The sequence below is a fragment of the Centropristis striata genome, chromosome 18, assembly GCF_030273125.1.
Source record: "Centropristis striata isolate RG_2023a ecotype Rhode Island chromosome 18, C.striata_1.0, whole genome shotgun sequence".
NCBI classification, from domain to species: domain Eukaryota; kingdom Metazoa; phylum Chordata; class Actinopteri; order Perciformes; family Serranidae; genus Centropristis; species Centropristis striata.
Window position 1 is genome coordinate 15,543,319 of NC_081534.1, and position 27,409 is coordinate 15,570,727.

At 40.9% G+C, this 27,409-nt stretch overlaps 1 protein-coding gene across 1 annotated transcript; it reads left to right on the forward strand.

The window, feature by feature from the left end:
- The first annotated feature begins 299 nt into the window (after positions 1 to 299).
- Positions 300 to 27,361, forward strand: rps6kc1 (ribosomal protein S6 kinase polypeptide 1). Its single transcript, XM_059356185.1, has 16 exons — positions 300 to 462; positions 2,224 to 2,259; positions 3,779 to 3,899; positions 4,116 to 4,231; positions 4,315 to 4,408; positions 4,494 to 4,547; positions 4,673 to 5,095; positions 6,467 to 6,591; positions 7,128 to 7,226; positions 9,492 to 9,539; positions 10,131 to 10,263; positions 12,195 to 13,853; positions 15,088 to 15,177; positions 21,635 to 21,717; positions 23,747 to 23,842; positions 25,464 to 27,361. The coding sequence occupies exons 1-16, from the start codon at positions 361 to 363 to the stop codon at positions 25,563 to 25,565; spliced, it is 3,381 nt and encodes a 1,126-aa protein (XP_059212168.1). The 5' UTR covers positions 300 to 360; the 3' UTR covers positions 25,566 to 27,361.
- Positions 27,362 to 27,409: the final 48 nt, after the last annotated feature.

Sequence of the window (27,409 nt, forward strand, 5' to 3'; positions counted from 1 at the left end):
GGAATTAAAATGAACAAGAAACAAATATTTTCCAATGACTGTATATGGACTTATCACTGTGTGTGTGTTTTGTTCATTTTATGCACTGTAAGCCTGTAATTGTTGAAATTTATATGTGTACAGTTGCATAAAAGAGCTAATCATATGATCATTTCTCACACAATAAAATGCGTACAAATTCAATAATGTATAAAACTGGTGTTATCACAGTCTTAAAAATGAATGCAAGAGAGGTAATTGACATGCAGTTGAACAGGCTTTCCTCCAGGAGGAGCTCTCACTCACTTGTCACTGTGCTGTCAGAGAATGAATGTGTAGGGCTAGCCGACTGGTAGCTTTGGCAATGTTGTCACTATCAGAATGATATCGCAGCGGGACAGAGGAGAACTGGCTCGGTTTTATACTGTCACAGATCCTAAAAAGCACCTGAAAGGCTACACTGTGTACAAAGTCACCGCAAGGGTAAGTGGAGAGGTGATGGGCACTGTGACAGCACGGCTAATGCTAGGTGTTTTTAGCTAGCTAGCTTGAGCTGTGCTAACCAAGCTAATATGATGCAAACACCAGTAACGTTACTTTAACCTCTTGAGTAATAGCTGGCAATGGTAACATCTTTTGTGAACAGCGTGTATGTAGCTAACAGGCACGTTTAGACTTGCTTCTGTTTTTTAAATGTGGTGTTTTAGCCCCCAAGATTGTCTAGTTGCTAATTTACATTAGCAGCATTAGCCAGTCTGATTGAATCGGACCTAAACACTGTGTAGATGGCTAACTCGCTAGCTTAGTTAATGTTATATCGTCACCCTGTTAAAATAATCGCCTTACTCATTTTTGTCAAGTTTTGCAGGAAACACAAAAAACTTCACCAAAAGTGTAACATATGACATTTATTGATCATTTCACTCAAAAAGGGGGTAACAATGGATGGCTATTGGCATAGTAATAACACTGTGTGTAAATTATATAACTTAAGATAAATAAATGATTTAGGCAATTTTTTTAACATGCCTTTGTGACTTAAGCAAGATGTGGTAACACTTTATTTTGAAGGTGTCTACATAAGAGTCACACAAGCCTGTCAGAAACATGACATGACAAGTATCATGAGCATTAATGTTACTTCAAAGTGTCATTAATGTTCATGACACATACCATGTCATGTTTATGACACGCTCATGTCACTCTTATATAGACACCTTGGAGTAAAGTGTTACCAATATTAGTGTCAACAATAAAAGACTGATAAATTAAACTGATAACTAAACAATCTCCCTGTAGCTCTTCTTTGCTGGGTTCTTATCTGATGCCTATGAATTTGGCAAATTATCAAAGAAGTGATGATCTTAAAGGGGTAAAGTCACATGAACTGATCAACTGAGGATGTAGGCGATTTTACCATAGGTGGCCGGCGTCATGAGGAGATGATTTAGGCAAAAAAAACAACAATTATGACAAAAAATGACTTGAGGCGATTATTTTAACAGTGTGTGACGATATGTAGCGATACGATAGACGACCACTAAGGAGTTAATGGTAAACATCTTAAAGCCTAAATAAATCTGTTTGGACCCTAAAGTTAGCTGAATAGCTAGTTCATATTGCCCAAAAAATTAAGCCAAGCTTCTCAAAGAAATCCCTGGATGGAGAAATGTGAGATCCTCGGTTATTGTCACAACTTGGGTACATGCAAATTGTTCTCTGTATCCATCTCACAAAGTAAGGTGCTGCTATAATATAAACTATTTCAAGTTATGACTAAAACCCCTACCCGAAATTCACTTTCAGTTTTATACAATCAGACTTTCATTTCTAAGAATGGGCTCACTTGACACTACACAGCAACTCACAGATCAAGTACTTGTATAGAGAAAAAAGTCCTCTCATTATGAAATGAAGAGACATATCCTAACATTCATCCACCCTTCTGCTAGTCCTCCAGTTACCAGTTTGTTCAGCTATTTTACAGCCTCCCAGTTCAGTAAGTTAGAATAAGGACAGGCTGAGTTTCTTTGTCTCTGCCTATGATGGTTGTTGGTGATGTCTCGTTCTGACCCTCAAGACTTCCGTCATTCCCTATATAATGCACTCATTGTCATACTCAAAGCTGTGTCCCTGCTCATACTTGTGCTAGCCTCACAAGGAAGTCTCAAATCAGCACTGGCATCTTATTTTTTAGGTAAGAATTGCTCATATAAAGGGTACATTTCCCCCTTTTTCTCACAGATAATCTCAAGGAAGAACCCAGAGGATGTTCAAGAGGTAAGACATGCAGCCATTAATATTTTTATATTTTGACTTTGTCAGTGTGCAAAGCAGTGAGTTAACTTTATTGTAAGACAGGAGTTTGATGGAGGATTTTCGAAGGGGTTTCCCCTGCAGGGTTGGAAGATAAGCACTGTTTCTGCACGTATTATTAGCTATCAGTTATCTCAGACTAAGTTAGTAAAGAGTAATGTAATAGACCAATGTAATAACAAATTTCCAATACAAACACATGACACATTTTCAAATACAAGGTAAAGGGTGACACCTGTAATTTGGAAATGGAAAGAGGCTTTGCAAGTTTGTGTAGCTTTATGTTCATTATCCAGATATTTTATAAAGCAAAGTCTGTTTTATCTCGCCAGAAAAAAAAGCCAAATATAAGGTCCGGAGAATTGTTTTCATTCATGCTGCATTTTTTCCCATCTTTACATCAAAACACACAACAGACACTCAGGCTTTTATTGTCCACAGTTACAGGAACTAAATTAAGTTCCTGTCAGTATGATGTTTTTAAAAGAATTCCCAAGAAAACTATCATTTTAAAATGTTTTACAGAGCATTCAATTAGTCCATATTCTTAAGATGATGTACAATCATGCTCTAAAACTCACATATATGCTCCTTTAAATTTGTCACACACTGAGGAATGCAGCCTAGCCTGGAACCAGCACTAATGCAGCAGGCATGATGTCAATTACTGCATGTGTGTCTTCGAGGCAGAGTGAAAGAGTTTCGCCTGAAGACACATACCTCCAGTGTTGAGTAGTGCTGTGGTTTGGTAGCGGTGATCAGGCTGGCTAGGATTTAAGCAAACCAGACTCGTATCTCAACAGTGAGCCATTATGTTTTGGTTCATGCCACACAGTAAGAAACTACTTCATTCAGGTTTGTGTGTGAACTTTGTGACTTGTGTTTTATGTTTTAATCTATAAAAGGTGGTAAGAAGAGTAATTTAACTTATCATATAAGTTACAATGTTTCCTGTGCTGCCAGAGGACCAATAGCTCATGTTCATTATATTCATTAGTATTCATTGTAGTTTCAGGCATAAAAACTGAAATAGTTAAAGCAACTATAAGGACTTTCATTTTATGTTGAATTTGGAGGCAGTTATGGACAAAAGCGGTAGTGTTTCCATGAGCACCACTGCCTCATGTCATAAAGATCTTGTTCTGGCTGTCACATTTGTATTTAAAACATTTTTTTGCCGGACCTTGCCTGGAAAAATGTAAACTTGCATGTATTCTGTAAATCGTTGTTTAAATGTGCTAATGTAGGTCATATAGAGGCTTCATTATTAAAGTAAAACAAATTTATAATCAGTTAAAAAAAAACTCCTTTCAGCTGTTTTAAAGTTTAGAATTTTTTGTTGTCCTTCAAAAATCAGGTCACTTCTTCAAGCAGCCTTTGTTAAACAAAATTGATATTATTTGTTTGGTAAAGCTTCACATATCTATAAACAGAAACTCCTCCTCCTTGTCTTCATTCATCTCTCCTCTTTATCTTCCTGTAGATAACAGTATGGAAGAGATACAGTGATTTCCGGAAGCTTCATCAGAACCTCCTGCAGCTACACAAGAATGTATGTAGCCAGTCGGAGCTGTTTCCTCCCTTTGCCAAGGCCAAAGTCTTTGGTAAGACACTAATCTCCTTGATTCCCCTGTGTCAAACATTTGTCGAGAAAAAGGCTCTTTTGAACATTGGAGTAGGAGTGATGACTGCCCTCTTGAGGCAGCTCAATGTTATTACTCAGTCAGTAAGCACTACTCTTACTTATCATGATCATTTGCTTAAAGGGAATATCACTGATGTGTATGTGTGTATCTTTCTATCCATGCATGCATGTGCAGGTCGTTTTGACAACTCAGTAGTTGAGGAGAGACGACAGTGCTCCGAGGATCTGCTGCAGTTCTCTGCTAATATCCCTGCTCTCTATAGCAGTCAGCACATCCAAGATTTCTTCAAGGTACCCAAACGCACACATGCAGAAATACTAACAAATTCCCAGACAGACTACTAAGATGTGCAATCATTAAAATTATTTTCAAGGGAGGCGAGGTCCACGACGGCTCAGAGCTCATTGGACCTGCTGAGCCCTTTTCTGACTTCCTGGCAGACAGTTTATCAGACTGCAGCTCTGACGGTAGCTTACACACAATTAATGTTCTTTAATTTTACAATGACAGCTGATTCATACTTACTCAGAGATGTGTGGAAATGTTTTTCAGTTCAAAGAGACATCAGTGGTGCAGATGATTTGACCATCACATCTGAGTATGGAGGTAATGTTTGTTTGTGCATCAAAATAATACTCACCTACATCTCAGCTAATACATAGACTCATTTTACTTTTTTTTTTTTTTACTTCACACACGTGTGTATCTGTCCGCATCGCTTTCCTCCCCAGGCCCGTCCAGTGACAGCGACCTGACCTCCCTGGCTGTAGATACAGACTCCTTGACTGGGCTGGATGATGGCATGGCCTCAGGCCGCACCTCCCCAAACCAGCCACAGGGGGGAGCCACCAACATTAGCAGCAGCTGCAGCCCTCGCTTGCCTTCCCTGCACGATCGCCGCACCCCATCTCCTGCCCCTGTCCCTGCCTCCTCAGCTCCTAACCCAGAGGTCAGCTGGCCAGGCCGAACGCCACTCTTCTCCGGCAGTCTGAGGAAAGTCAGTGGCGGCAACCCGAAGGACCCGAAGTCAGACTACCTGGACAGAGCCAGTGAGCTAATCTGTTTGGCTGTACAGAAAGAGAAAGAGCAAGACTTCCAGGCAGCTTTCTCCTGCTATCGCAGCGGAGTTGACCTGCTACTGCAAGGAGTGCAAGGTCAGTTTAGGAACATGGAGCTCAAGGTTTTGTTGCAGCAAGCTTTTTTTACTGACAAAACTCCTGCTTACATGTCTTTTAGAGCTGATGTTGAGATGTTATGACTTTTAAGTACCTAGTATAGTTCAAGCTTTAATAACAGTTGATGGCGCATTTGACCGTCCTTGCCTTGTCTTTCAAACTTTATGCAATTTGGAGGTAAAAAACTGTAGTCTCTAATCCCAGATCCAGAGTCTGACATGATGAAGCTCTCTCCAGAGTCACAGAAAACATTCTACACGCTCTTCACGAATCTAAGTAGTACTCGCAATGACTTCTAGTAAACCCATTGAAAATCTTCCAAGGCCCACAAGGCCCAAACTTTCAAAGCAGTCCCCTAGAACAGTAGTTCTCAACCTTTTTGAGTCGCAACCCCCAATTTAACATGCATGTTGTCCGTGACCCCCGCTTACTGAACAGAATCTCACATGCACAGTTCAGATCACCCAAAAAAGAAACAAAATGACCAAAAAAGACACAAATTGATCACAAAATGATCAAAATAAGACACAAAATTACCAAAAAAGGCACAATATGACCAGAAAAGATACAAAATGACCAAAAAAGACACAAAATGACAAAAAAAGACACAAAATGACCAAAAAAAGGAAACAAAATGACCAAAAAAAGGAAACAAAATGACCAAAAAAAAAGACAAAACATTTCCAAAAAGACACAAAATGACTAAAAACCCCACAAAATTACCAAAAAAATACATTAAATGACCAAAAAGACTAAAACACATTTACACATGAACACTTTAACACAGTGAAGACAGAGCTGACTTCCAAAATGATTTGGCGACCCCCAGAAATCATCTCGCAACCCCAATTGGGGTCTGGACCCCAAGGTTGAGAATAGCTGCCCTAGAAGAGCCTGACATTGCAAACAAAAACATAACTTGTACTCAATCGTCAGGCTTTCTAGCTATATTCTCCCTACATTTGTGGAGGACTTTGGTACACTTATCTTGCGGGGGTTTGGGGGTCTTCCTCCAAGACAACTTTACTTTTTCAGTTTAAAAAAGAAAAGCATCTTCACTTAATTTTGCACCGATATTATTATTATTATCATATCTGAATATCAGGCTGGAGCAGATAATGAATAAATACAGCCAAGTAAAAGGTAAAAGTAATTTTGTTAATTTTGACGCTGTCTATATTGAGTTTACATTCATATAGCTTAAGTGTTGCCCAAAACGGCTTGGGTGCTGCCCCCGAGCCTTTTAATGGTAGAGAAACCCCTCCAGTAATAAAATGCTGTTTTATCAGTAAATAGACTGTTTATACAGAAACTTTTAACTGTGCACTATAAAAATTGCTTTGCTTTCAGGTGAGCCCAGTCCCACGCGGCGAGAAGCAGTGAAGAAGAAGACTGCAGAGTATCTGATGCGAGCAGAGCAGATATCCAGTCAGCATCTGAGAAGCAACATGGGTCAAGGCTCAACACAGACAGTGGTGAGTGGGAGGGAAATGCTGTTGGCCTGTATGATGTCTATATTAGATTATGCAAATCGGCTTTATATGCGTGCATCCACCAGGGTCCTCAAACCACTTGAGACAATATGTCAATCGGGTTTATTACAGATAAAAACATCACAGGATATCTATGTTGAAAAAGTGTTAAAGGTGCTTTACTTGAAATACTCCAGACATTCAGAGTCTGGGCCAGGAATGGCTGCACACATATTGCTATATTACTGTCTGAAAGTCGTGTACAGCACCTTTAAACCTCTTTAAATCTCTTCATAATGCACATTGACAATAATAATAAATAATACATTTCAGTCACAGCCGGCAGCTGTTTTTAAAAAGCTCTAAATGCCTACTATACCCTAACTGTATCTGACGATCACAGACTGTTCCTTAACTTAACATATTACTTAGGTCACATGATGCAAGAGGTGATGATACAAAATATATTACGACCATGTTTTAATTATAAAATAGCACACCATTAAAGCATTAAAGCATAAGTGTCTTTTTTGTCCAAGGCTTTGGGGGCACAATGCTGCCCATCCACCAGCAGAGGAGGCCAGCAGAGTCCAGCCGAGGAGCTGAGGGCTTACAGGGTGTTGGGAGTCATAGATAAGGTCAGTTTTTTTTCACATTTTGTGAGTTTACTATAATGGTGTTTCTTGTTTAATCAAAATCAATAATTTGTCATTATTTTTCTACCAAGAAAGTGAGTAAAATGGTGTAAAAGACTGTATAAAAGAAGTGGACGTAGCTGCTGGGTATGAAAAGTGATGCCAATGCAGAAGTCCTTTAAACCGGCATTCTTTCTAATGGCCAGCAGGGGGCGACTCCACTGGCTGCAAAAATAAGTCAAATTTGATGAGAATATGATCTTATTCTCACTTGACTTATTACATCAGTAAGCATTTTTTCGGACGAGTTTATGGTCTCGATCACTAGTTTCAAGTCTTCGTCGAGAGTAAAATAGATGATAAACTAGAGAATGCATTTGGTCGCTAGCAAGTGTTTTAGTCTCAGTACTTTGCTCTTTCACAGAATTTTCTCCTTGAATATTATAGTAAATATGTAAGAGGAGACTCCTTATTGTGAAAAAAAAATCGAGTAATTGAGGTCTTTACAAAATAATTACTCTTATGTCCGGCAAACCGTTATTTATTTAACAATTGCTCCAGCCCAGATAAATGTGGATGTGTCAAATTTCTCCTCCTTGTGTCCTTTCCTTCTTTGACCATCTCTTTTATCTGAAGCAATAAAGCGTAATAGATTTACTGAATGGTATGGTAAGGGCTGAGTGTGTGTATGTTCAGCGTCAGTTATGACTACCACAAGGTCAGTTTAGGTTGCTGGTCCTCTCAACCAGCTGCCGGCGAAGCAACTTCACCACTCAGCCATGAAATGACTTGGCAAGCAGCTCAGAGAGCGGCACACAACATTGAATCAATGATGCTCGTCCTCCACACACACATACACACACTCACACAAAACCCCAAGGAAAATGTTGACACAATACTAACATGTGTTACTCTACAGAGGTGCATGCAAAATCCACAACATGTCAAACAAATCGGACACATGGCAAAAACAGAAGAAAAAAAAACCTGCCATAAGCGAGCAAACTATGTGACCCGGCTTTCCTCTCCTATTTCTCCTCCTCCTCCTTCCTCCTTTCACTTTTAATGGGGACAGAGGGGACAGATGGAGAGAGCTCCTCACCCTACTGCCCCCCTCTGCCCCTCCTCTCCACCTCCCCCCTTCCCTGATGTTTGTGTCTTAATTATATTAGCGCCCTGGCTAGCACTGCCACTCTGTTTACTCACAGCTCCATTCATATCCATTTAGCCTGCACCTGTTTGGTCCCAGCCAGGGTCACATGGAGATAACGCACCCACAAAACACACACATGCACTGCACTGCACTACGCACGAACACAGACCAGGTCACACACATATGCTCAAGCTCTCCCTGGAGACGTCGAGGGAGCAGAAGAGCAATGGAGATGTCAGAGACAAGAAGGGAGGAGGAAATAAGGTATTAGGAAGATTAAGAGGGAGAAAGTAAAGGAAATTGGAGATAGTAGAGCTCCTTTATTGTGGAAATGTGGGGGCAGATGGACAGAAAGGTAGAGATGGCACAGCTAGATATTACTGTGTGTTCTTTAAAGCATTGCATTGATCTTTAGTGGCATATTTTTCAAGGAACACATGCGCTCCAAAATAAAATAAAAATTACAGGCACAGGAAAGGAATTTGTGAATCTTCTGTATGGAAATAAATGTGAAAAAAAACAGCTTTGGATCTAAAGCTCAAACTGGAAAACTCCTTTCTAATTCTGTTTTTATTACACTTTACACAATGTCCCAATTCTTAAGCCTTAAACCAGGCTGTAAACGTGTATTTCTGCTTCAAAGATGAACATTTTAACATTTGGGTCTATAGGGATCGACTTGCTTTGAGTTAGCCTCATGTGGCGGTTCAAAGAACTGCCGTTTTTGGCACTTTTGTGTAGGCATTTTTCAGCCCTGGAGGTTGGGTACAATGTATTTATGAAAATATTTATTAATTCCTTCACCTTTAATTTTTTTTTCAGATAGAATTGCATTTGTTTCCCTTTTTTTTCTGTTACACAACAGACATCTATAGATTCCTTTTTGCCATTGCAATGTGCCTGGGATGGGATTTGGTCCACACAGCAGGATCCAACATGTTAATGCCATTTTTTTCTAGTATAATTTAGGGACCTACATTTATCTTGCCGTGACCCTCATGTTTGCCCTGACCCAGCAGTAGAAAAACACTGCTTTGGAGGACACAACCACTATATCATCTTAGACTGTGTATGTCTGCTCATATCTGGCAATTAATGGCACTCTTCCATCACAGGTTCTTTTGGTCATGGACAAGAGAACACAAGAGACGTTTATCCTGAAAGTAAGTTTAAAACGTGTGTGTGTTGTGTGTGTTGTGTGTGTTGTGTGTGTGTGTGCCCCGCATCCTAGTCGTCCTGACTGTAAGTGTGAAGTGTGCCAGAAGCCCCTGTGTGTGACCGGTGTAATTGATTCTAATGGGCCTGTCCCTGTCAGCTCCTCTGCTCTCAGGTGTGAGACGTGTGCCAGATGTCAACGCACAGCGCAGGCACAGATGAATACACACAAGTGCGCGCCCACACACGCATACCTACACACACACACACACATGCAGCCAATGTGAACTTTACGTGTAGGGCTGATAAATTTGTGTGGCTCTTTTAAAGTCACGCGCTGTATGTGGCTTGATGAATCCAGTGACTTTGGGTTGCCATGGGGCAAAGCTGCCACCTCGTTAATAGGAGGTTTCTCCTTTGCCACACTCTGTTCCTCTTTTTTTACACCTTAATCTTCACGCAAACTAAAACACTAACCTTCCTTTGCCTCCTCCACTTCGTGCCCTCCATATTTGGGCTAATTTTTCTTTTCTCCTCTCGCCCGTATATTCAGATTTCGATGCTTACTTTTTAACGCCTCCTCTCCTTTCTTATCGCAGGGTCTGAGGAAGAGCAGTGACTGCGGGCGGACTAAGAGGACAATCATGCCTCACACCGTGCCCCACATGGTGCAGCTGAGGAAGTTCATCGTCTCCGAAGACACTGTTTTTCTTCTGCTGCAGTATGCTGAAGGTACACATGTCGTCCCCGCTCATCTCCCCTCTTTTGTCTTTTTTACCTCCAACTGTCTTTTCCCCTCCTTCACCTGATCCCTCCTCCTCTCTTCTCCCAGCTCTCTCTCTGCCCTTGTTCCAGACAGATGTTTGATAGAGATCGGTGTGTGTCACAGGTCATTATTCTGAATACCAGGTGGCGGCATGCTTCATTAGCTATGCCAACACCTGGGCCTCCTTACATCCCACTCACTCCAGGATGTGTGTGGGTGTGCGCGTACAATGAAATGCAGCCATATTTTTTAATGCCCTGTAACCTATTCAATCTGGTGCACTCTATAACCACCCTGCGCTAATATTAGTGGACAGTATTGAATATCATATGAACATGATCTAATAAAGCTAATCAGATGCCAGAATAGTTACACTGCAGAAAGTCCAGGGCTGCTCCTCAGCCTCGTCTTTAGTATGCTGTTAGCAGCTGATGGGTTGAATGACGAGAGACGGGCAGACGGCGGGAGGCAGTGACCTGAGTGACATTGGACAAAACAACATGTGGATGGTTTTACTTTCTAAGCCATCGAGTTGCCCCACTATCATTATCATCACTGTGAACTCCCTATCCATTCTCATCACACACAACAGATGCTGGCTTCCAATTGCTCACACTACAGCTGTGTGTATAGCTGTATGTTTGTGCCCAAGCGAGTGTGTGTAAGACAGAGAGAAGTCAAAATGCTAACATTAGACTGGGAAACTAAAACACACACACACACACACACACACACACACACACACACACAGCTCTATTTAGCAGATTAGGTTCAGTCATAACTGTTGTTGTTTGCCTTGGTTACTCATTCCTAAGTGGAAACTAATTACCCTTTTTACCAAATAGTATCTGTGAGTAAGGAGCCCCTGAGACCAAAGTCAAGAAAAGTCTCTTTTTCACATTACTTTTTGTGTTTTCAAAGCATCTTAAGATCTGTGAATATTGGGCTAATCAGACAGATAGCTAGCAGTGTTTAAGACACCTGCCTCTGAAACTACAAAGTGGGCAAAGCCGGCAACTAGACAGGGAACCCCAGACTCTTGAAGTCCCTGTGAAACTGAAGGTAGAGTATCTTTCGCTTCTGTACTGTGATGTATTTCCCAATTAATCAGAATATTTGGGCGGTGTACAGTTACAAGAGAGATTTACATCACATGCTTCGTATTTGATTGGACTACTTAAAAGCGAATGGGTTCAAAGTTTAACATAAAACAGGCTACAGAGAACTTTTAGATTTTGAAGTACAAATACACTGGCACCGATTTTTTTGGACACATACCATGAAAATATCAGGAGATAAATGAACAATTTACACAGGGTAAATTGTAGTTAAATCAATTACAATTAATTTATTTGGTAATAATGGCAAGAAGAAGCAAGACTTAAAGTGGCTCCTCAATAGGGGCCTGGGGGTCATTCTGTCACTGACCTCGTATCAGGTTTATTTTGTCCTGTTTCTGCTGCATTAACACAACTTAAGGGGTAATTTAGAATTCTGCTACATCACATTGTTACTTTGTTTGAATATCAATAAAACTATCCATATGCATATGTTGAATGATCTGACACCCAGTGCATGCTTACTGTGCACATAGTGAAGTATACAAATTGTAGCAGCCTTAAAATTTGTGTTTGCCCAGTCAGCAACTTTCAGTGCTGCTACACAGAGACTTTCTGGTAGAGAGAATTATGGCCTAGGAGCTAAATTTAGACCAAGATTCTTCCGGTCGAACCAGGTGACATTCCTGTAAAAGTTAATGTGGTGGGAAGGCTGCAATTATCTAGGCATTGCACAGCTCTCTCTCTAATTCCTCTCTAACCCTCTTTATATCGCTGCTGACCACTGTATTAAATACAGTTTTTCTTTGTTTTTAATGATCTGTTTCCTTCATCTTTAGGTGGGAAGCTGTGGTCTCACATTGGAAAGTACCTGCGTACTTCCAGCCCAGATGAGAGCTTTGACATTCCTTTCATCCAGAAGAGCCACACGACAGCTGTGCACTCTCCACATCATGCTGTACCACAGCTGGATGTAGGGTCAGCCAGTTCTGGTTCTGGGCCGGTTGCTGCTTCTGATCCTGTCTCAGGGCTGCGGAACAAAGTGGAGAAGCTTTCCGCGTCTCCTAAGAGAAGTGTCCTCCCTCCCAGACGTCTCGAACAAATTGGGGCGCAGTCAGACTCCGGAGCCACCTCAGAGGAAGAGTGCACCAACAGTTATTTAACACTCTGCAACGAGTACGAACAAGATAAAGTGGAACCAGATGCACTAGAAGAGGAGGAAGAGAAGAGCGAACAGGAAATGCTGTCTCTGGAAGTGCCGACTGGGGCAACCACGACTTCCTCGCGTAGCCGCTCGCTGCTTAGCAACGACAGCCTCTCTTCGCCTATCAGCTCTCAGGAACTTGGCTTTTTTACAGAGTCGTCCGACAAAAGTGGCCACACCCTTGACAATGAGCAATACCGTGGCGAGGGACAGGACCAGAGTGACGTGTTCAGTCCTTTGCCCTCCCCTGCTGTGCCTCTATCGTTGGATCAATCCAAGCACACGCCAATGGAGTTCTTCCGCATTGACAGCAAAGACAGTGCGAGCGAAGTGACCTGCCTCGACTCAGGAGAGCAGCGCGCCTCTCAAAAGCAGGTTCCCCTTTTTTCTACATCCGACCTGGGCTCGGATGTCACTGAGGATCTTCCAGAGCTGGCTCAGGAGGTCAAAGGCCACAGCTCTGAGCTTTGGGGGTTGGACTGCAGTGATAAAGGCTCCAATGAATCAGTGCCAGTCATCTCATTTAAAGAGGCATTAGTGGAAGATGAAGGTCACCCGCCAGACCTTTTGGTAAACCTACCTGTAACGGGTGGAACTGTAGACTCTTTAAAGGAGGAATTGGACACTTCAGGGGTGTGTATGGGCCTCGAGGCCACAGCCTCTCCTCAGAAGTTCATTCAGCCTGATGTTTTACAGCTTCACAGCCAGCCTGAGGAAGAGGAGGAGCAGCCACTGGAGCAGGAGCTTTCATCTTTCTGCACAGCTTCCGCAACTTGCGACACCAGTGTTGCTTCTTCCTCTCCCTTCAACTCACTGTGGGACGACTGCAGTTTGACATTTGGGCAAGAGGCCTCTGACAAAATGGTGGTCCATCCTGCATGCCAAGACAATGACCTCCCCCTTGATCTTCCAGTAACTGATTCGCTTAATGAGAAACTAGAGGCCAGTGAAAGAATAAATACAGACTTGGTACCAGACCCCAGTGGCAACAGCACAGGCTCCATCCCAGCCACAAATGGGACCGAGGCCTGCGCAGCAGTTGCAAATTTATTAAGTCTTGATGGTGAATCATCAAGAGTTATTAGTAATACAGGTGGCAGCGAATTTGATAAAGAAGTATCGCGGCTGTTTGCAGAGCTGGACGAGCTGTCGTTGGCCGCGTCCCAAGCTCGCATTCCGGAGGAGTTTGTACGATGCTGGGCGGTGGAGATGGTGGCAGCCCTGAGTTCTCTGCACCAAGAGGGCATCGTCTGTCGAGACCTGAACCCCAACAACATCCTGCTTGACCACCAAGGTTAGACAACTAATATTACCTGCTTATTATAAGGTTTTGTTCAGTAAGATCCCACAGTCTTGTCATGTGTCCCATAGCTCTCAGAGACAGTAGTAGGTCTAAATAGCCTCGAACCTTTTTATATAGAAAAACAAACAAACTTCTAGTCCACGTTATATAATTACGTAGTCCAATACTGCTAAACAATTATGCCACAATTGCTTATGAGCTATAATATCCGGGCAGCATTATTTTTAGTTTAATCAAAGAAATATTAAAAAAAAAATGTAGATTAGGTTAGTGCAAAATATATCTGTGACTCTTATTAAACCTGAATGAACAAGACAAATAACTGCTTGATGTTACAGCATTAGACACGTTTCCTATTGAGAGTTTCACCACAGACATTTCTTTTTTTTTTATTAATTAATTTATTTTTAAGAGGACAATGCCTCTATGGTACGTGCTCTACAAGGTGTGCCACCAGGAACGCCCCAAACCACAGACATTTCAGACATGAATAGTTCAATAATGACCTAATGGAAATCCTATAAATACACTCATGTTTCTTTTACGACAAGCATAAAATCACATCCCTTTGAAGTTGCTGTACTATGTTGATGTTATATGGTTTTGCTTGTTTTCTCCTGCAAAAAACACATAACTTGGATGAAGTTATTCCTGCTGATTCCTGTCTTAGAGCAGATAGTATTTGACCAAGGGACTGTCTCTGTAAGTCAACTACTTACCAAAATAATGGCTCTTCCAGAAGCAAAAGTGTTGTTTTACCAGGAGGTCACAGATTCCCCCTCAACTTCTTCCTTTGTCGTCCTACAATCATCTCTCTCCACCTCGTTATCAACAAGCGTCTAATTAGCTGAGTGGCTGTTTTCGTCTCCCTGGTGGTAATTATTGTTCTAAAGGGCCCATCAACGGCGTAGTGTGGTGCATCAGTCTGGCTAGCCCAGGCTAATGGCCACGGCTACCTAATGACACCATTAGTTCTAATGATAGCGTTAACGGGTAGCCGCTAAACAGGAGTAATCGCTGGGGCTGTGTGCTTGAAAAGCTCGCGGAGCGACGTAGAGAGGCAGAAAGGAACGGAGGAAGGAGGTGCTCTAAAGGTGAGTAAACAGTTTGGAAAGTAGGGAGTCTGAGTGACACTTGACTGTATGAGGTTGACCAGAGGCTGAGCATGAAATTAATGTTTCTTACTTAGAATTTGAACATTTTCCCTCTATTCCTGTCTCCATAGGTCACGTTCAGCTTACCTACTTCTGCAGCTGGAATGATGTGGAGGAGTCCTGTGACAAAGAGGCCATTGCCAACATGTACTGTGCACCAGGTGAGTAAAACATAGATTCTAATTAGAGGTGTAATGCTTCTGCCAATGCACGGTTCAGTGCAAAACTCTTTTGAGCCACTGTTTTATTTACACCTGGTTAAATGAATAAGAAAAACATTTTATGGGTTTTATTAATTTTATTACAAGAGTGCCAAAAAAACACTGAAATAGATGACTTTATAAATTCACTGTCCATTCATAGCCTAAACATAAATAAAAAAATGGATTGATCAACAAATTCAAAGACAAATTAAATTATAAAATGTGTCATATTGTCCTTGACAAAGGCAGTATTTTCACATTCTGTTCCCTCTGTAGAATGAACAAAATATATTATCAATCCCAGCAGAAATTTTCACCTAAAAGCACTGGGGTATTGAGTCTGTACTTGTCATTTTGTGATGACGGAGTGGACTGCAACACTTGCAGGGCCCGTGGTATCTGATAGTGAAATGTAAACAATAACAAAGATGACGCATTTAAACTTCTGATAGCAGATAATATGAACTGAAACTCTCAGTTAACACTTCAATTTCTGGGTAACAGATGCTTGTTTTGACAGTAATGTGCCTGGTGTTACATTACCTGTTGGTCACAAGCACCACAAACCTCTTTTATTCTTATCGATTCTGTCCGCCCACACCATCAGAAAACCGACAGTGATTATGTTTGTCCTTGCAGCCGCTGCATTCACAAGACTGCGATCGCGAAGACGGACCAACGACACGAAATCAGTGGACGTTGTGTCATGTGTTTTTTTTTTTGTCTTGATTTCAAAAACATTACACCCCTAATGCTAATACACTTTGTCTCCCTGATATCTTATATGCACTATACTAATTGGGAGCCTTATTTTGTGTGTTTTTGTGTCAGTCAGGAGGTTTATTTGGGGTTAATTCTATGCAGGCATGCAGGGCTGTAAGTAGGCCACTTTCCCATGGTCACAAAACCCTCATTCATAGCCAGACATGAATAAACAATCCAAGTGTACACAAACCACTCCTGAGAGGATGAACCGATCAACACAGCTTTTTCTTGACCCCGAAATGGACATAAAATACACATGCAAAGGTGCTCTTTATATTCAGTTTGTTTGCTTCTTTTGCCATTAAAGGAACCACATCTTAAGGCTACGTACAGTAAACATGATGTCGGTGTTATTTCACATATTTGAATTGAACTCATTTCCGTTAATATCTTAATGATAGATTAGAAATCTACTTTTTAACCTTGTGGTGGCAGTTTTGAGAGGCCGGCTCTTTTAGCAGTTCTCTCGTTGTCCTGTAGAGTGTGTTGTTGTGCAGCAGTGAGCCAGCAGTGCGGTAACCCCATGTGTTGCCCTCAGCAGGCTTGTGGCAGCGCTGGCATGCTGTTTACAAGCTGCCTAAAACAAACTGCTGCTAGACTACAGCACCACGTCCCTACTTAACACTTGTATGTGTGTATTTGTGCATATGCATGTGACATTTACGGGCTGAAATGTTTATATACGGCTTTACACTTGGGCTGTGCGATGAGTTCGGTTCCATCTTTCTTAAATATGCAGGATGGATAACTGTTAGCTGCAAACTCTGAGACATACACAGTGACTCTCGCACCCATTCACTCTCCCACGCACTTGTATTAAGCTATTCTCTCATATTCATCCTCTCTCTCTCAAGCCAGGAAGGTCACTTCAGATTTAAATCCTCCTTGTGACGAGAACATACAGTATGCCACTGTTGTAATAAATCTGAAAGCAACAAATGCTCCATCTAATATCCAAAGTGTGCATTTTTATTCCCTTTAGCAACAGCTTGTTTAAAAGCCTCCTAATGGAAATAGAAGCACATAAAGGCATATGTTCAGTGGCCAGCAGTAGATGACCTTAAGACACGCAGGAGTAAAGCTCAGCGCAAGGAGCTTTATGCATAATGAAGCTTAAAATCTAAGTGCCAAGCCGAGACATGTTTGCCACTTAAGTCATTGTTAGATTAATGTAGTAATTTTCTTGTTAATATAAGCAGCGAGAGATTTGGAAGAGTGTGGATGGTAGGTCTAAAAGGTCACCTCTAATATGCTGCACAATCTTGTCTATTTAAAAATGAATTTGTTATTCAAATGTAATATTTTTTAAAAGGTAGATGTACAAGTGTACAATTGAATTACAGTTACTTATAACGGCAAAGCTCTGGAAAAACTAGTAAAGTAAAAGTTTAAAGGGCTGCAACCAATTATGATTAGAATTATTTTCACCATCAAATAATTTTTGATTACTTTTTAAAACGGCTGAACCAAATGACTGAAGTTTTTTTTTTTTTTTTTGAGAACACAATTGAAGTGATAGTATATAGAAAATAAGAATGATAGAGATTTTTATATAATTAATCGTCACATCGCCCCACCCTAATTCCCCAAATGTGGCAATAATATGTACCGAAGGCGGCATGCTTTACAGTTTAACAATAGGCTTTATTGTCCAAAATGCCATCAGTGCAAATGGCAAATTTCACAAGGAATTTATTCATCAAAATAACTAAGAAAAACAACAGGTACAGGATTAAATATCCATGAAATAATAACTTTATTATTTCAGAAAATTTTAAGAAATGCATTCATTCCATTTCTGAATTACTCCAACCATCTTTTTCTGCATTATGTTCTGTAAAAATAAAAGTTTTCCCCATATATTCACCAATAATGATTGACCAGTGAAAGGCCAAGGTGGGATTATAACATTGGCTGGTGAAGCTCCAATAAAAATGTGGTGCTCTTTAAATCACATTTGGGTGGTGTTTACAGTCACAAAAATAATTACGATAAAAATGATACCCAGTTTAAAAAACAAAACAAAAAACGTTAATTGTTGAGGTTAAATGTCACAAAAATGAACTGGAATTGAACTGACCTCAGCCCAGGTGTAAAAGGTCCTGTTAGCTAAACGACTGTTGATCCCATGTGGATCAATGGCTGTAATACATATGAGCAGCCAGCAGGGGGTGTGTTATGCTGTTGTTAAGCAATGTATTGTAACACTTCCACATCCATTGATTGTCCTACTCAAACACTGGCAACTTTTCCTCCTCTGTGTCTCTTATGACCACCTTTCTTCATAGTTGTTGTTGTGGTTGTTGTAAACTTGATTATACACATATTACCAAGTAATAGTTATCATCTATTTTACATGCTTTTATTACAAACCTGAAAACCCCTACGTTTGGTACATGCTTGTATCTGCAGATGTATGTGCTTGTTAACACACACACACACACACACACACACACACACACACACACACACACAGAGGTTAGTGAGTGTGTGTCTCTCCTGCCCTTGTTATGTATTGCTGTTTATCCAGACAGGGTCAGCTCTAGCGATGGCTTCATTCCTGATGACAGATTTATGACTGTTTGCCAGAAAGCTAGCAGGGGGCCTGCTGTGACCGTATGTGCGTGTGTGTGTGTGTGTGAGTGTCTGTTTAAGACGGAGGGAAACATGTTTTTAAAACGCACACATTCACACCCAAAAAAAAAAAAACATGGGAGTGGACTCGGAAAATACGGCAAGAGCCGGGAATTAATGTATTTATTCTGCTCTTCTGCTTATTTACATTCTCACCATTTCATCATTATTGATAAACATCAGATGGCTAATGTTTTTTCTCTCTAACAAGAAAAAAAAATGAAACAGCTGTTGAGTGACGGTGTGACACAAACTGATTTGAGCTGAAACAGGGATTGTTTATTGTTTTGCTGAGAGGGAAGCAGGGCCAAAACTGATTGTCTTCAATGTCTAAGAATAGGGAAATTCAGTATTCTTCCTCTCTGAGTTAACAAGTCAGTTACTGGTGATTTCATAGTCAAGCTCGTTGTTTGTTTTTTCCTTTTACCTGCTCAGCCACAGTGTGATCTAATGGAAGATAAATTCTAGTTCCCCTTTTGACACAGAGCTGTCATCTCATGAAACGCTTTTCAAGTAAGAAATTGCAGCCTGACAGTACTTCTGCTTTTCTATTTAAATATTTTCAAATCCACATAACGAAGATAAGTCAACGGATTGTTTTTGAATAGAAAACTTTTATCAACTATTGGCCCAAGTTCAACAGAGCCTCCGCAGCTCGTAAGACAGTCTTGGAACATCATACAGCGATCCCTCCTTACTTCCTACCTGCATACACTTTACTTCCCCTTACAACAATGACTGTCGGTTAAGTTTTTAGGGAAGTCGGTCTAAGAGGAGAAGAGAGAAAGTTCCTTATGGGCCACAGGAGAGAGGAGATGGAGTTTGATTAAGATACAAAGCAGGAGGGAACTGCATTGTTGAGGGGAAAGGGAAGAAGAGGCCACGAGGTGAACACACTGTGCTGTTGTTCCAGTGGATCTGAACTCCTTCCTTTTGTTTTCTTAGAATTCTCATGAATCATTTTTTAAAGCTTGCTGTTCAAGAAAGAAAACGGCAGCTTAGTGGAGGTAGGGTCGAATTTGAAAACCGCACAGTGCAGCGTAACAGTGGGCTTTGAATGACCCATGGCCTGTGGATGCAGTTAATTCTCCCCTCCCATCCTCTTTCTCTCTATCTCCCCTTCTCCCTGCCTCGCTCTGACAGAGCGGTAAGTGTAGCCAGCTCCACTGTACTCTCCCTGCAGCTCCTTAGACATTAATCCATTGTGATGACATCGACCTTGCTCTGAGACGTGTGCTTGTGTGTGTGTGTGTGTGTGTGTGTCCAGTATCCACCCTCCAGCTCATAACTACGCAGGTATCACTAGTCCGTTCAATGACGATCTTCTCTCCTTGGCTGTCAAAACAGTAGTCCTGGGGAGCCCTGAAGACTGGTTGCTCAGTTGGCTGTTTGTGTTCGTGTGTATGTGTGTGTATATGGGGAAACGTGCAAGTCGTATCATAGCCCTCTCTAACCTTTGCTGCAAGAGAGCCGCGCAGGCCCCTGGAGTTCCCGGCAGCCTCCGGGAGACGAGGGGTCTTTGTCTCTTGTGCTCTCCCAGCTGAGGAGCCTGGTCTCTGGGCACACGCAGCCGTGACCCTGGGTCCCGGCCCTCTGGAGAGAGCAGAGCAGAGGGAAGCTGAGCGGCACAAGAGGCCATCTGGTACCCAGTGGAGCTAACACACACACACAGACACACACACACTCTCACACATACACTTTTGACTTTAGCAAATGAGTTTCACTCTTGGTTTCTCTGTCTTACTTAAAGGGACAGTTCACCCCAAAATCAAAAAATACATTTTTCCTCTTACCTGTAATGTTATTTATCAATGTAGACTTTTTGGGTGTTTCATGTATAAACTATACTAGAAAGAAAATATTCCCCACATGAAACTGCTCACAACAAGGTCTGTGGGAGTAATCGCATCATGATTTCTGGAAAGAGACGTTGCACTTGAGGTTTTTAAATGTGATTTCATTATATTCAAGACATCTCCAGCACTCGGCAACTAACACCAAAACAATCTAGACTGATAAATAGCACTTCAGGTACAAGGACAAATATGTATTCTTTATTTTGGGGGTGAACTGTCCCTTTAAACACGTACCATAGAGTCTCAGTAGACTGGTTGTGGATCAGAATCTCACAGAGCGTGGCCATTAGCTAGACAGTGGACAGACCAAGATAAAATGTTCAACTTGAGAGGGTTTTGTAGTCTTACCATGTGTGTAGATGCTGTAGAAGTGTTTGTGTGTAGTATAGAATTAAGAGACATTTAAAGACAAATATAAGATCAAATGAGGAAAAATTTTAGAAAAGGATCTAAAGGGCATCGCCCTGGTTCATTTGACAAAAAGGAATTGAAATCTTCTGATTTGTCACTATTTTACAACCCCAACAATTCTTTGATTCGTTGAGAAAATAATCAGATGTATTAATAATGAAAATAAGAATGTGAGTAATAGATTATTTTGAGGATCGGAAAACAGCGCAGGGGGTGTAAAGAGAACTGAACAGAAATGTTCTACTATTTGTTCTCAGTCGTTCCTGCTTTACATTTCTTGGTGTGTGTGTGTGTGTGTGTGTGTGTGTGTGCGCTGTAGGAGTGTGTGTTTGTGTTTGAGGTCAGGTCATGCAGATGGTGTGAAGTTGCAGCAGACGGTTTCCTCAATTTAACTGCTTTTTTATTATGCAAATCACCCTTTTATGAGACACACACTTGTTTGTGTGTGTGTGTGACTGTGTCCATGTTTTTGTGCTCATTTTGAATTGATTGTATCAATTCAATGAAATATTAAGTAATCAAAGATGTCGGGCTGAAACAGTGTTTAATGTTGAGGGTTTTTGATGTAATCACTATAAAAAGGGGTCTCGTGCTCTACAGCTTAAGCACAGTAAATGATTTTAATTATACGTATTTGCTTGTTTTCTTATTTTACATCTATCACTAGTTGATTATTCTTCCCCATCACATGAGCTGTTTCCCTGCTTTTGATTTATTGATTAATTCCCTTCTTTTTGCCCCTGTTCCAGAGGTGGGAGGTATCAGTGAGGAGACGGCGGCGTGCGATTGGTGGAGTTTAGGCGCCGTCCTGTTCGAGCTCCTGACAGGCATGGTGAGTCAAAAAAGTCTGAAAAATGTTTTTGTTGCTGAGGTGTTGTGGGATGTCTGTAGGTGTCTCGGCTTTCAACTCTCACACACTCTTTATGTTCGTGCCAGGTTGTGTATGATTCTGCGCACGTGTCTGTATGTGTTTGCTGCTGGAGTTTGTTGCTTTTGGTGTGTGTGTGTGTGATGTGTGTGAGGTGCGTCTTGGCTGCCGTCTCTTACTCTGGTTCTCGGGGAGTGCCAGGGGTGTCGGTGTGACTTTCTCCCCCAGCCTGAGCTCCATCTGCTGGGCCAGGGGGTCAGCTCTCCCCGGGCCCCCCTTTTGCTGGCTCTAGGAGCAGCGCTGGGCTTGGAGCACGCCGATCCGAGGTCGGCGTGGAAGGTGAAGACCGGGGCAGCTCTCAAGGTGCTGCACCTCGGCTGGTCCAGAATAAGGGGCCGTCTGAGGGACAGTCTTTTAAGACAGGCTCGGGAGGAAGGGGGAGCATCTCGGAGCCCTTTTGTTTGGAAGATCCATATTCAGCTGCTATGCATGTACACATGCTAATTATAACTTACTGCACTCTTGAAGGACAAATGCACACACAGTTGCACGCACAGACACACAGTGCAGCTGCAGATCGTCCCTTCAATTTTTTACTGTCTATTAAATTTGAATAAATCCTAACTGATTGCCAGTGGGCATATTTTCATATCAGCTATCAGTCTTTCCCATCAATGGCCCCAAACATGAGTCGGGGTGTTAGGTTAGTGTTCCTATGTGTGCAACAATACACACCCACTTACCTGGAAAAAAACAACTCAGTCACACAGATGTCTCCTTTGATGATTATGTCTGGGTACAGCCCTGGCAAGGATACACACACACAGGCACACATAGTGTCTCTTGATCCTTGCAGGATAAGATCTTGCCTGGAGCAGTCTTGACTGCGGCTAGGAAGCCAGCCAGAACTCCTGCAGCACGTATCAGGAGGGAGAGAGACAAAAAGAGAGAGAGAGAGGGAGAGAGAGAGAGAGAGAGGCAACCGACCTAACTGATGGAAAAAAACACACAGGGTCTCCCAACACAAACAGTTCACAGGCTTTCTCCCGCTGCACACGTTCTGTTCTAACATTTTCAATTTGTAGGTGTAGATGCACTGAAAGATAGGCTGTAGCAACATACAGTGATTACCATCATTATTGTCAATTATTTTAACAATGGGGCTGCATTTTGTGGTAGGAAAAGCACTTGCAGGTCTTGTGCTCCCTTTCCGTCACTTCTAAGATTATTTCTAATTTTTGAGTGCAGCAATTCCTTGTAATTGACAGTTTGACCTGGGGTGCCTGGTCCACAAAGCGAGTTTACTAAATAAACCAGGATTAAATCTGACTCATTTTCAGTTAATTCAGTTCCTTAAAGCAAATACAATATAGTTCCCACTATAAATTGCCACAGCTTGAACTATGTTGAATTTGCTTAACAAATCAACTGAAATGAGTCAGACTAACTGAAAAAAGCCCGGCTTATTAAGTAAACTAATGGGGCGGCATAGCTCAACATAACAATTGTTCATAACAATTGTAGTTTGTGATAAAAGCACCAAATTTGACAGATGTGTTGATAAATATATTGGTAACAAAACTGGATATTGGGCCATTGGCTACAAGCAGGTGGTTAAACTCTCCTAAATTGGCTTTATGGAACAAATTTAAAGGCTTTATAACTGCTCTCTATACATGGAAAAACTAACTAACCAAAACGTTTTTCAGTGTCATTCTTTCTGTGACACTCCACTCTGTCTGCCTCACTCACAACATTTCCAAGAAAGAGCAACAGTAGTTAAATGATGACCTTGTTAGTTTGTGTGATCAGTGTTGTTTCAGGTGCTCGGGCTCTTTGGTCTCCTCCTATTTGTCCAGTCCCGGTGTTCTCACATTGACCTAGGCTCTGCGGGTGTCATTATATCGCTCTCTTCAGCCCTCAGTCTGTCAGGTTTTTCTTTGTTTTGATTGATAGTTATCTGTTCTTTCCACCCCTCCTTCCCTCTGTTCAGTCTCTGCTGCGGTGCCATCCAGCAGGAATCGGTCGCCACACCGCTCTCAACATCCCTGAGTCTGTTTCAGAGGAGGCCAGATCTCTGCTGGAGCAGGTGAGTGCTGTGTTACTGGTAACCTGTGTATTCTAACTGTAACTGTTGATTTTATGTCCAGAATTGAATTGAAATCGATTTACCTGATTTAAAACAGGAAATCCTGCATGTTTTTCTAATCCTGCATGTATTAACCAATCTTTACAAAAGTCACATACACTTAAAAATGCACATTATGTCTCTTCAATCTGCACTGGCCTTTGTGTTGCTTTCCACCTTGAAAAATCACCAATAAAAGCTTCTAAACCAAAAAACATACAAACATGTTTCAGCTGGAAAGGTCTTTGGAAATAGCGATAAATTAATGAAATCCACAGCCAAGATGATCTATTCCCCAGGTGTTAGGATGTAGCTACTAGGGATGGGAATAATTAATCAATGATCGATAAATGGTCATTAAGAATTTGGTCGATCACGTGGAATTTTTAATCGATGTGTATTTTATTTTCATTTTATCTATGACTGGTATCAGAACTCACTGAACTGAAACACAGCTGAGCGTTCAGTTCTGCATCCGTACGTCAATAAGCCAATGAGCTGAGAATTAACCTGGATAAAGTTACAGTTTGCAAAGTGAAAGTTGCAATAGCAATATAAAACACACAGAAATACAAAAGTATTAATTTGAGCAAAACTAGCTTACTGTAAACTTTGCTAGCATGAATTACTTGGTTTAAGTTAATCCAAAACGAATTTAAACACAAAACACACTTAAATATGTAAGATTACTGTGAAAACTAACCTCATGCCTCTTCGGGGGCTAAAACATGAAAAATTGAACTCCTTGACGTTATCTTCACAGTAAAATCTCACTTTTATGATCGACAGGAAGTCTCTTATCTTCCTTTCAAAAGTACTACTGTACTATATATATATATCTTTTATTTTGCCCATGTATGCATGTATTTATACATCCTGGAGTCTGTATAAAAACATACTTAATCGATGAGTTGGTCATTAACATTATAGATGCTCCAGTTGGCAGGTTTCTTTCAAACGGCCATCCCTAGTAGCTACATGCTGCAGGATGTGTAATGTAAACACTGCAGTAACGTGCCTGGAGCAGATGACCATATATCTGTCTCAAGCTGCTGTCAGTTCAAGACGAGAGTACAATGAATGTTAAGAAAGGAGCCTTCAGGTCGGTTAGAAACTTGATGTTTTTGATAACAGAGAAGATCAGTAATTTACTACAGCAGCATTAGTGGTTTGCTTAAAATAAATACAATAAAAGAAGAACTGGGTTAGCATGACCTGTTTCCGCAGCTCAACAGGCAAAAATAAAAAACAGACATATTTCTTCAGAAATTACAAGTAAAAGAAATCACATTACTGAAAACATCATCTGATGCAGGAAGATAATACGAACCAGATCTCGCTAAAAACTACTTTAAATGATTAGAAAATGTTTTTCTGACAGATAACAGATGAACATACATCCTAGAAACATCCTTTATACGAAGCCTCACCATGCTAATATCTTCAAGCTAATTGCAAATCCTCAACACTGATCATCTTTAAATGTTTATGAATATGGTTAGCATGGATTCAGACACTATGGTATGACTTATTGTACTGAATTAAAAATGTGTCTATGTCTCTTTCTGTCTATGTCCTGCAGTTGCTCCAGTACAACCCAACAGAGAGGCTGGGAGCAGGTGTGGGGGGAGTGGATGATATCAAATCCCACCCTTTCTTTGCCAGAGTGGACTGGACCAAATAGACGCTGTGCATTGTGGGAAAAGCAGAGCTGCATGCTGGGAGTCCTGAATGAATTCCTCTCAGACTGGACACACAAATGCAGTCGTGGAAAAAAAATATTAGACCACCCTTATTTTCTTCAATTTCCATTACAACTAAAGGTACATTTGTTTGGACAAATATAATGACAACAAAAATAGCTCATAAGAATTTAATTTAAGAGCTGATATCTAGACATTTTCCATGGTTTTCCTGATAATGATTTTGGTTATTATCGTCTCTTAAATTAAGCTCTTATCAGGTATTTTTGTTATTATCATTATGTTTGTCCAAACAAATGTACCTTTATTTGTACCAGGCATTAAGATGAAAAAGAAATTGAAGAAAACAAGGGTGGTCTAATATTTTTTTCCATGACTGTACATTAAGAGTAAATACAGATTATGCATTTCTGCACACATCTCCAATTTTGTGTACGACCCCTTAATTCCCATGTGTTATTTTTTTTTTTGTATGGAACTTGCCAAGAAGCAGTATTACCTTCCTTGTTAAACGCTCAATTCTTTATTTCATCGAGGGTTTACTGCGTAACCTTTTCGGTGCAGGGAACACTTGACGCGTGTGGTGCAATAATTTATAAGTGATAATCCACTACGACATTGTTGCTTTTTACACACCTCATACAGTAGCTGTAAGCCAAAATGACACATGAGAGTTAGAGGTGACATTTCTTTTGTGTTTTCACTGCATTTATTAAGTTCTGCATGGTCGAACTGACGTCAGCTTTCCATAAAAACACGTGCAATACACAGACTTTGTTGCCACCTAGAACTCTTTTATCATTCCTCACGGAGCCCAGAGAGATTAGCTGTGACGGAGACGTCTTGAGCTTTTATTTTGAAGCTCTGTTGTAGGGACAGATATGATATTTCATTTCCTACAAACTTCCTACATAGAGTAGCAGAGCTGGACACTATACAAGGCAATGAACAAAATATTGTTAGGTAGAAAAGTGATTTTGTTGCTGAGTGATGTATTTAGTTGTAGGAAGATTTAGTTATTTAATAGATTATAGCTAGATAAAGGGCCTTCTGCCTCCTTGGAGAGTGAGTGTGTTTCATTCATTTAAAAAAAGAGAAAGAATGAAGCTTGTACCACACATTTGAAACCAGCCCTTTTACAGATTTTTTTATGAATAACGGAGGAAAACTCTGTTCTGTACAACACTGCGTTTTCTGCATGGAAGAATATGATTTAATATATTTAATACGATGAAAAATCTATCGAACAATAAATAATGTGTCTTGTAAATATATACCTTTTAAAAGATGTTGTGCTGATTGAAAGCTACACCCAGGTCTCCACATGTCCAACCTGTCAATCACTTACTGCCTCATCAATCAAATCCTTTTTTATTTGATTGTGCGTTTTATTTCCTAGCTAACTTGATGCTGATTTTGTAATATCTGTAATGTCTGAATCACATGGTAAACATCGCCATTGCTACATTACATGCCATATATCACTTCCTGTATAATCAGATGAGACTTTTTGGAGCATATATCAAACGCCTTGTAATACATTTCTCTAACAATACTCAGATAATCACTGCACTGTAGATGCACTGCGATAAGATACACGTTAACTGACAGACACTAAATTACCTGGTCCATATCTCACCTATCAACTCTTTTTATTAGACATAAACATCACAGTGGAATTTTTTCTTTCTGTTTTCTATTGGATGCTCACTCTTGTCTGTGCTGTATGTCTCTCAGTGCACTCTGGATAACAATAAACATACCTGGATGAGAACTATTACTGCTTCTTATTGATAGATTCACTGTTTGTCTGTAAGGAATGTGT